Raw genomic sequence first — 10,027 nt, 5'->3', positions numbered from 1 at the left:
TCCATATTGACCATGATGACCAGAGTCCCCAGTCAGGGAGCCTTGAGGACCAAGACACCTTTCAAGAACACAATAAATCAGCAATGGAATCTGATCAAGGTGTTCTTCCATCAACACCCAAAGCTCATTTGGCAAATGAACGATCGTTCACTGATTTCAGAAACCGTAACGTTCAACAGAATACTTCCTATTCAGTGTCCCTCACTAGCCTGGAGGACACACCTGAGCATTCTATTTCAGTTCAAATGCTGTCCAATTCTTCATCTCACATTGTGGACAGAAAGGACATCCCTTACATGGACAACCCTAGACACAAGGCTCTTCCGAAACACTTCAAACTGGACACCTCAAACCCTTTCCGTGCAGTGCAGTCATGGACAAATCTCCATATTCAGTACCACTCAAATGTAAAGGCCAGCAAAATGTCCAACAGCGCGGGGGGTAACCTGAACAGACCAGCAGAGAGTTATTGGCCACCGTATTCAGCGTTGGCTCATGAGTGGCAGTCTGATGATTGCCTCCACAAGACGTCTCGGGAGGAGGGGTCCCCATTCGTCACTGTGGATATGGGACTCTGGGCGGACAATGAGGATGAGGAGGTGGACAGAAGAGTGGGACAGTCTGGGCAGAATAAACAAACATGCTCCACCTGTGATCAGAAGTGCAATTGCTGCATAAAGGACAACCAGCGCCTGGTAAGCATTGTTTTTAACTTCTTTAAGACATTTAGCTCCCTGTGAGGGGCACCACTAAAAATGATGCCTTCATATCGAGATCAGAGTTCGAACAGAGCCGTTCTAAGACATCTTTATCTTAAGGGCCTAAAATATTTGTGGAAATTCCATTTTCACCAGGGAAGTCCCACTGAGATTAGTCCTGGCCCCAGAGGGGCACCTACTGTACATGTTTTTAGTGGTAGACATGGGGAGAACATGCAAATTCCATAGTTATATCCTGTCCAGGTGGGAATCAAACCCGGGACCTACATTTTTCTTCTTGGAAAGTCCATCCATCCATTTTCTTCCACTTGTCCGTTGCCGGGTCGTGGGGGCAGCTGTTGGAGCTGCCCAAATCACATTGCACCAGCCCCTATGGCTCCTCCTGCAGGTGGTGGGTCCACAGAAGGACGGCCTCACGATTCTGACCGGGCCTGTTGGTCTCTCATAAGGGGCTTCTGAACAGCTCTTTGTCTGACCCGTCACTTAGGACCTGCTTGCCATGGGAGACCCTACCAGGGGCACGAAGCCCCCGACCACAGAGCCCCCAGGATCATTCGGGTGCTCAAACCCCTCCACCACGTTAAGGTGGCGGTTGCAGGAGGGGAGGTGGCGGTTCTTGTTTTAGAAGATATTTTGCCTCACATCCAAGAGACTTCCTCGTTTCTTCAGGTTCTTTTGTTTCAGAGCAGATTTTGGGTTAAGCAAAAGGAGGAACATAAATACTTTTTTGTTTTAAGTTGAAGAACCGGAAGGAAGGAAAGAAAAAAACTGAAACATCTTTAAGTGTAAAACAGATCAATACATATGACAGTTATTTGGAAGCTTAATTGACTAATAATGTGGCAAAAGAAAATATTAATCATAAACAGTGCCAGCTCCACTGGGCCATTCTGTGCAGAGTCTGCAAGATCTTGAGGTCGTAAATAAATGGTCACATTTATATCGTACTTTTTCTTACAGAATCATTCACCCTTTCATACTCTTATTCGTACACCAGTGCACGCAGACACATTAAGGATGATGCTGCTTACAGTTTCGAGCGACATGTGCAACTCCAGCCATTATGCAATAGAGTATGAGAGGGTCTATATAAATGCACATGAATGAACAGTTCTCAGGCAGTGTTATTGTCTTGGAAATCATGTGGATGTAAACAGCCCTATTTCAGGACACTCTGCCAAACACAAGGTGAGACCCTGACAGAGGAGGGAGTCACGACGCGGTCTCTTCTGTTGTCATGTTACCGTGGTGACCATGACTGAGACAGAAGAGCTCAAAAGCCACACTTACACTCCATTTCCATGTGAATAACTCATTTGCATCTTTCCTTCTGTCCTGCCTTTAAGTACATGAAGCTACTAACATCTTTGTGTCCCATCCCCGAACACTCTGTGAAAAAATAAGAACACATACAATGTGAGATTTCAGGGTTCAGACTGTAATCTGCTTAGTTACAAGCCACGGGGCTAGCTGAATTTAGAAGGTCCTGGGTTTGATTCCTGGACTGGGTGAGGTTCTTTTCTCCCTGAGTCTGTGTGGGTTTCTTTTGGGTGCTCAGGTTTCCCAGGACTCTGACCCTGAAAAAGAGATAATGAATCTCTGTTGGCCTTTCCTGGTTAAAAAAAGGTCATAGGAAATCTATGTGGGAGGAGGCCTTGTGGATGGCCCAGGACACGCTGGTGGGACTATGTCTCCGAGCTGGCCTGGTGTCGCCTCCGGGTCCCCCCAGCTGGAGGAGGTGTGTGTGGATCGGGAAGTCTAGGCATCTCTGCTGAGACTGCTGCCCCCGCGACCCGGCCCCGGATAAAGCAGATGAAAATGGATGGATGGATGAAAATCTCATCTCATTTGTCAAAGTGATGGCACCGGGGATTCTGATTAGTTGCTGGAATCAGCAAAGAGAGGGACTTTATAAAACATATTATTATTTGATATTATGTTAGGTCAAAATGCAGGCCCGAGCAGTCAATTACAGTGCCTCTCGTTATTATTCATACACCTTGAACTTTTGTACATTTTGTCATGTTTACAACCCTAAACATAAAGATTTTATTTAGATTTTTTTACTGAACGTTCACACACAAGTAACAGACAACTGTGAAGTGAAAGCAAAATGATACATGATTCTGTTATTTTTCAAAAAATAGAAAAGTGAAAAGTGGGGCGTGCATAAGTATTCATACAGCATTTTCTGAGTGCATTAAATTGCCTTTAAAACATTCCTAATGACTCCAGAATGTTCACATCTTGGCCTAACGGTTAAATAGAGGCACCTGTGTGTAATCTACTCTCAGTATAATTTCAGCTGTTCTTTTAGGCCCTCAGAGCTGTGGTCGGAGTGTGTTGGTCACTAAAACACATCATGAAGGTCAAGGAGCACCAGAGAGGTCAGGGATAAAGCTGTGGAGAAGTTTAAAGCAGCCTTACGTTATACAAAGATTTCCCAAGATTTAAACATCTCCCGGAGCAACTGTTTAATCCATCATTCAGAAATGGAAAGAGTAAAGCACCAGTGCTAACTTACCAAGACGTGGTCGTTCACCTAAACTAACAAACTGAACAAGGAGACACTGGTAAGAAATACAACCAAGTGCCCCAAGATAACTCTGGAGGAGCTGAAGTCCTGCCGCTGAGCTGGGGGAATCTGGACATGGGACAACTATAAGTCGTATCTACACAAATCTGCCTTCATGGACGAGTGGAAGAAGAAAGCCATTATTGAAAGGAGGCCATAAAAAATCCCGTTTGAAGTTTGCTAGAAGTCATATGGAGGACACAGCTCCATGTGGAAGAAGGAGCTTTGGTCAGATGAGACAAAAATTGAACTTTTTGGCCCAAATGCAAAATGTTATGTATGGAGCAAACCTGACACTGCTCATGGTCCTGAGTGCACCATCCCCAGTGTCAAATATACGGGGGGAGCATCATGCTGTGGGGCTGCTTTTCCTCAGCGGGGACTGGGGAGATTGTAAGAATAGTTGTGAAGATGGATGGAGCCAAATACAGGGACATTTTGGAGGAAAACCTTCTGGAGTCAGAAAGAGAACTGAGGCTGGGGCGGAGATTCACCTTCAGCAGGACAATGACCCTAAACACAAAGATAAATCTACAATGGAATGGTTCAATAAAAACATATTAATGTGTTAGAATGGCCCAGTCAAAGTCCTGACCTAAATCCTATTGAAAATCTGTTGAATAATGTGAAAACTGCTGTTCACAAACGCTCTCCTTCTAATGTGACAGAGCTTGAGTTGTTTTGTAAAGAGGAATGGGCTAAAATGTCAGTCTCTACATGTGCAAATCTTGTAGAATCATTCCCCAAAAGACTTGTGCTGTTATTGCAGTAAAAGGGGGTTCCACAAAGTATTCATTCATGCTGTATGAATACTTATGCACGCCCCACTTTTCGGTTATCTATTTTTTGAAAATTAACAGAATAATGTATCATTTTGCTTTCACTTCACAGTTGTCTGTTACTTGTGTGTGAACGTTCAGTAAAAAAATAAAAATAAAATCTTTATGTTTAGGGTTGTAAACATGACAAAATGTGCAAAAGTTCAAGGTGTATGAATACTCACGAGAGGCACTGTATACAGGATTTATTACATTTATAAAACACTTACTTTTACTTCAGTTCTATCCACATTGTCTACACGTCCATCACGAATCTGAGCAGTTCCACACTTAAAGTAAGTTCATCTGCTATTATGCCATTTACTAAAAGTTCAATCAGGTTTGCCACTACTGCCTACTGATCCAGATCAGTTTGAAATCCTGACCAGCCAAACCTTTCACACCTTACTGTCTTCAAAATGAAAAGGAACAAATATCAATGCTGAGATATTGTTTTTTATGCCGACATTATGTAGGATATGTGAACTTTAAAACATGTCATAGCAACCCCTTCAAATAATGATCACAGGCTGTCAGATTTAAAAGCTGGTGAAAAGGTTTTACAGTGATTGGAGAATCTGGAGACGGGTCCCCGCCCGGGCACGGCACTGCTGCTGCTGCTCCTACGGGTCGTCTCAGGATGGGTCAAATGCAGAGGACAAATTTTGTTGTACAGTGTTGTATAATCACAAAATAAAGAGCCTGAAAAAGTGTGTGTGCGTGTGTGTGTGCGTGTGTGTGTCAGTTTTCTCAGAGGGAGCTGGAGGGTCTTCTCCTTCACCTGCAGAAGTTCTGGTCGCTCCTCTGCCTGATGGAGGAGCAGGCCACAGAGGAGCAGGCTGCAGTCTACAGCGCCCTCACCCAGCATGACAGGTACTGCACCACAGGTGACATGTACTCATTATTGTAATACAATAATAAAGGTTTGAGTTGAATCCTTGTTAGGACGAGGAGTCGTGTGATCACACCAGGCACAGGCAGTGTCGGAGCTGCATGAATATGCACGACATCATCATGTATCGATCTCTATCGTATTGTGACGCTAACGATTTTGATTGTTTATTCATTTATTTATCAGGGACGATACAATCAACATAGTTACACTGAATATTTGCAGCTGATGCGATGCATGAAGAGCTTGTAGCTAGTGCTAGCTAGCATGTCCCTGGTTGGGCCTTTCTACACAGTTTACAATAATAAAATACATAAATACAACATTTGTATAAAACTGTGTCAGTCACACTCACACACTCACTGTATGCACTCACACCTACGTTCAAACAGACTCAGTGCTATTTACAAACGGGTACAGCTTTGGTTTGTTTTTAGCCAGGACTTAACCCTAGAAGTGAACATTTTAAACTCAGATATGGGTTTAAGAACGAAATGGCAGACTGACCAAATGCAGTTTTACGGTATGGAATGGTACAGTTGTGATTGATGCAGCCTCTGGTGACTCTGTTACTGTTTTGTCTCTGTATAAATGAACTGAGTGGTTCGGGTGCAAGATTATTGACACATTTGAATATTAGTTCAAGAAAACACAACTTGCCATAGTTTTCAAAGCTTAGCAGTTTATGCTTCTGGAGAACATTGCAGTGATGGTAACGGATTGTTTTTTTGTCCATGATTTTTATTGCTTGATTGTATAATGATACAATACCAATCAATTCCAGCAATTCCATTTGTTTGCATACCCCGGGTTCATAGCTGGATCTTCCTGGAGAGTATGTAAGTTGAGCTGGGCCCCACAGCCGCAAGGGCCCTGTATCTCAGTCAATGCACGGTGTTGGTCGGTCTGGTAATTCACACGTTGTTACAGCGACTGTTTCCCTAAACTTTGCCACACACAACTTTGTTGACCGAAGGCCATCCTGTCCTGCACGTCCACTTCAGGGCAGTACCCTGTAATCCCCTCTCCGCTCTCGCTCTCGCTCTCGCTCTCGCTCTCGCTCTCGCTCTCGGCTCTCGCTCTCGCTCTCGCTCTCGCTCTCGCTCTCGCTCTCGGCTCTCGCTCTCGCTCTCGCTCTCGCTCTCGCTCTCGCTCTCCGCTCTCGCTCTCCGCTCTCGCTCTCGCTCTCGCTCTCGCTCTCGCTCTCCGCTCTCGCTCTCCGCTCTCGCTCTCGCTCTCGCTCTCGCTCTCGCTCTCCGCTCTCGCTCTCGCTCTCGCTCTCCGCTCTCGCTCTCGCTCTGCCACTGTCTTCAGTGTCTCAGGTGGTGATCGCCTCATGATTTGTCGAACAGGATTATATATCACCAAACTCATGTAATGTCCATGTGTTTCTGTTCATTTAAATTTGAAAAAAAAAAAATCAAATAAGCTCTTTCTCTCTCGCCATCTGTGGATTGAGGGGAGTTTCACATCCCAAGAGTGACGCTACTCACGAACACGTGACGGCACTGATTACACAGGTCAGTGACTGACATACCTGTGTATGAAAACTACAGAGACAGATCATTCAAATATTTACTCAAGCAAGACTGAAGCTACTTTAAAATAATTTGACTCAAGTAGAAGCAAAAGGTAATACGAGCCCTGGAAGTGACATGAAACAAAAACAATTTGAGGGGTGAATTTTTTTTTTTTTTAAGAAATATAAAAACATAAAAAACAAAAAAAAATTAAAAAAAATTATCTCAGGGGAACGTGATAATTATCTCGGGCGAACGTGATAATTATCTCGGGCGAACGTGATAATAATCCGGGCGATTGTGATAACTATCTCGAAGGAACGAGATAATTATCTCGGGGTAAAAAAAGGCAAACAAATCTTTTTTTTTTTTTTTTGGAAAAAAAAAAAGTTTTGTGAAGAAATATAAAAATGATCATTTTTATTTCTTTTTTTTCTTCCAAAAAATGATCTTGGGAGAACGTGATAATTATCTCAGGGAAAGTGAATATTATCTCAGGGGAACGTGATAATTATCTTGTTCCCCCGAGATAATTTCTTAGGGATAAAAATATATATAATTTTTATATTTCTTCAAAAAAAAAATCCCATTTTTTTTTTTATGGGATTTTTTTTTTTTAATCCCTTTTTTTTTTACCCCAAGATAATTATCTCGTTTCCCCGAGATAATGATCACGTTCCCCGAGAAAAAAAATTGGGATTTTTTTTTTAACGTTTCTATATTTCTTCAAAAAAAAAAAATTCAACCCCTCAAATTTTTTTTGTCTAATGTCATTTCCAGGGCTCCGTAATGTAATGACCCAAATAATTACTCAATTATTTACTTGAGGACTGTGAGATTTCTCTTTCAGTCGTGACATAAAGGATGAGACAAAACATGAAATTATTTTTTTTAATTAAGACAATTTCCTAAAATATAGATAATAATCATTCTAAAGAACGCTTTTGCCAGATTTACTCACAGTTGAAAGAAGTAGGAGCACAGATACTTCATAATAATTTTATTCAAATTGAGTAAGAGTAGAAGTAAAAGCACAATATATATATTACTACAAAAAGTTCCTCTAGTACTCTAGTTATCAAACTGTGGGTGGGGCTGAAATTCAAGCCATGTATGTAACACTTCTGCCTCCTCTGATGAGCCTTTGGTTTTACAGTAGGGGCCCTTGCTTTGCATCAGGCCCCAGTCGGCTAGCACCTGCTCTGCCCGAGTGTGGCGTGTTACCCACACATATGTACAGCAACATGTGATTGTGTCCTCCAGGCAGTGTGTGGAGGAGCTGCTGCAGCTCAGGCAGGATGTGCGCCGCGAGGTTCAGGAGCTGGAGCTGCAGCTGTCTGACCTGGAGCACCACCATGACCACAGCCTCACTCTGGTAAGGCCAGCTCTCCACAGGAATGGCCACCTCGTGAGCTTCCATGATAGTGTCCAGGACTCCCCAGTCCTATGGTAATGTTAGTTTACATTATAACGTAACTCATTCTAACTCAGTGCTGTGATGTTAGCCTCACACTCATGTCATTTCACCATTAGGTTTTGTCTATAATATTTAGCACAATCAATTGTTTTGTATAGCTCAATATCATAACAGGAGTTGCCTCACAAGACTGCACAAACATTAAGACAATGAAACAAAACAATAAACAAGACAATGTAAAGTATCCAGGCAAACGTAGTGTGGGCAGCAGGTGGTGATGAGCTGCGTGGGTGACCTCTGTCCTCAAAGGAGTTTAATTTAATGCTCTTGGCATTCCTCTCAAAACATTCAAACTATTGTTTGAAAGTAACTATTCGAAAAAGGTTGGGTGAACCCTGGACTAAAGTAAAGTAAAGTTGACCGTACCTTTAAGCCGTGTATATGTGGCACATGCTGACCTTTCGCTGCCCTGTTCCCTGTGCAGGACATGCTGCGGCTCCTGGATGAACAGTCCCTCCTGTGCTCCCAGCTGCAGCTTTGCTCCCCGGGGCCCCACACGACTCTGTCAGGGCCGGTCCACAAGAGGACAGTGGCCACACAGTGCAGTCCACAGGGCGGGGCCCCCAGCCCTCCACAGCTGAGGACGGCCTCCTCTCATGAGGGCCTAGGCTGTGCTCCTGCCAAAACTGACAAACGACACCTGGTGGGATTTCTACACAGAGTAAGCACGACTCAAACACGTTGTATGAGGGTCCTGTGTGTAGCACTGGAAATGAGCACAAGAATGGACATGTCAAAGGCGTTCTGTACACAGTAGTGGGCAGCAGAGTCTGCTCTCTGTGCAATGGGCCTGACAGAACCACAGGTGGTAGTGTAGCCCAAATATTTGCAAAGTAAGAGTAACTTTAAAATAATTTTACTCAAGAAGAACTAAAAAAGAATGAGAGTACTGTGAGTAACTGAGTAACTGTTTCAGCATAAAAGTCTGATTCACGACATCATGCATGATGAGAAACTAAACATGAAATAAATGTATGAACAGTATGAAAAAACTACGTTCAAAAGTACAGTGACTTCAAAAAGTTACTGGGGTACAAGTACTTAAGTAAGTGCAATTGAGTACTACCCACAGATGCACCTGTCCGCTCTGTATATCTATAGATTGTGGACAGAGTGTATAGTATATTTAAAGTTGTAGTTTGTGAAACTGATAACGCTGATGGTGCAGTCTGTATTATACTGACTTTTGACTGAAAAAGTATTTTTATGAAAATGTGTTTAGTCGTAATCTGACATAAAGTACATGTTAAATATGAGGAACTTAATTATGAAGTCTTGTGATTGCCGTTAAATTTGCAAAATACACTCACCACAATACACCACACACTCTAATGTGTGCCTTTAGCTTTGACTCCCCCACACAGTCACTGTTTCAGTACTTCTTCTGCAGGGACATTTTTATGTCTCCTTTGTCATGCACCAAAGATCAGGAAATTCTAAGATGTTTGTTTTTTGATGTTTTCCTAGTTGAGAGATTCCATGCGACATTAGGTGCAGACCATTCCCGAGGCGTGGCAGGTGGGTCCTGATGCTTCAAGCTGCCGCACATTTATACTTGGATTTTTAACTTGTTTTTAGATCCGTTTCCATGTGGTCACCTGGATGTGAGGGACACAACAAATCTCTCGATCGATCTTTATTTTTTCTCTTATGAGCTGTGCATTGAATTGAACAGGCAGGATAATGTGTAGGGTGTGAAGATGGAGGGGACAGAGAGTGCATTTACATAAAGGTCTGAAGGAGGTTGAGAGAAAATAACACGTTGAGGGCCTTAAACCTTTTTGTCTTTTTTGAAAGATGATACAAAGTGGACACACCACAGACTTAAGGCATGTTTGTTCTAGAAAGATGGACCGTCACAAACTGGAATGTGAGGTCAGGACTAAATGACCATGTTATCCATGCGATGCCCAACATGGAGCGTTTTAGACCATGTGTGTCAGTCACTAAGTATGAACTCGTTAAAAAGCTCTCGGTTCTCTCAAATTCTCATTGTGTCCCAATTTTGAAATAGAAAAACTCCAGA

General features: G+C 42.9%; 1 protein-coding gene across 1 annotated transcript; it reads left to right on the top strand.

Annotated features, from left to right (window-relative positions):
- The first annotated feature begins 235 nt into the window (after nt 1-235).
- Nucleotides 236-9,519, top strand: LOC306978153 (uncharacterized protein). Its single transcript, XM_079576644.1, has 5 exons — nt 236-695; nt 4,858-4,985; nt 7,788-7,899; nt 8,426-8,662; nt 9,469-9,519. Exons 1-5 carry the CDS (start codon nt 246-248, stop codon nt 9,490-9,492), a joined length of 951 nt encoding a protein of 316 aa, XP_079432770.1. The 5' UTR covers nt 236-245; the 3' UTR covers nt 9,493-9,519.
- The last annotated feature ends 508 nt before the right edge of the window (nt 9,520-10,027 follow it).

Source organism: Gobius niger (assembly GCF_951799975.1).
Source record: "Gobius niger genome assembly, chromosome: 18".
NCBI classification, from domain to species: domain Eukaryota; kingdom Metazoa; phylum Chordata; class Actinopteri; order Gobiiformes; family Gobiidae; genus Gobius; species Gobius niger.
The sequence above is the reverse complement of the archived record's forward strand: the minus strand, read 5'-3'. Positions and strand labels throughout refer to the sequence as shown.

Bases quoted from the DNA above. Each gene is read 5' to 3' on its own strand.
- LOC306978153 (XM_079576644.1), top strand. From the start codon at position 246: ATGCTGTCCAATTCTTCATCTCACATTGTGGACAGAAAGGACATCCCT. The intron at 696-4,857 runs GTAAGCATTGTT...TGTGTGTGTCAG, and splicing joins TAAAGGACAACCAGCGCCTG to TTTTCTCAGAGGGAGCTGGA. The intron at 4,986-7,787 runs GTACTGCACCAC...TGTGTCCTCCAG, and splicing joins GCCCTCACCCAGCATGACAG to GCAGTGTGTGGAGGAGCTGC.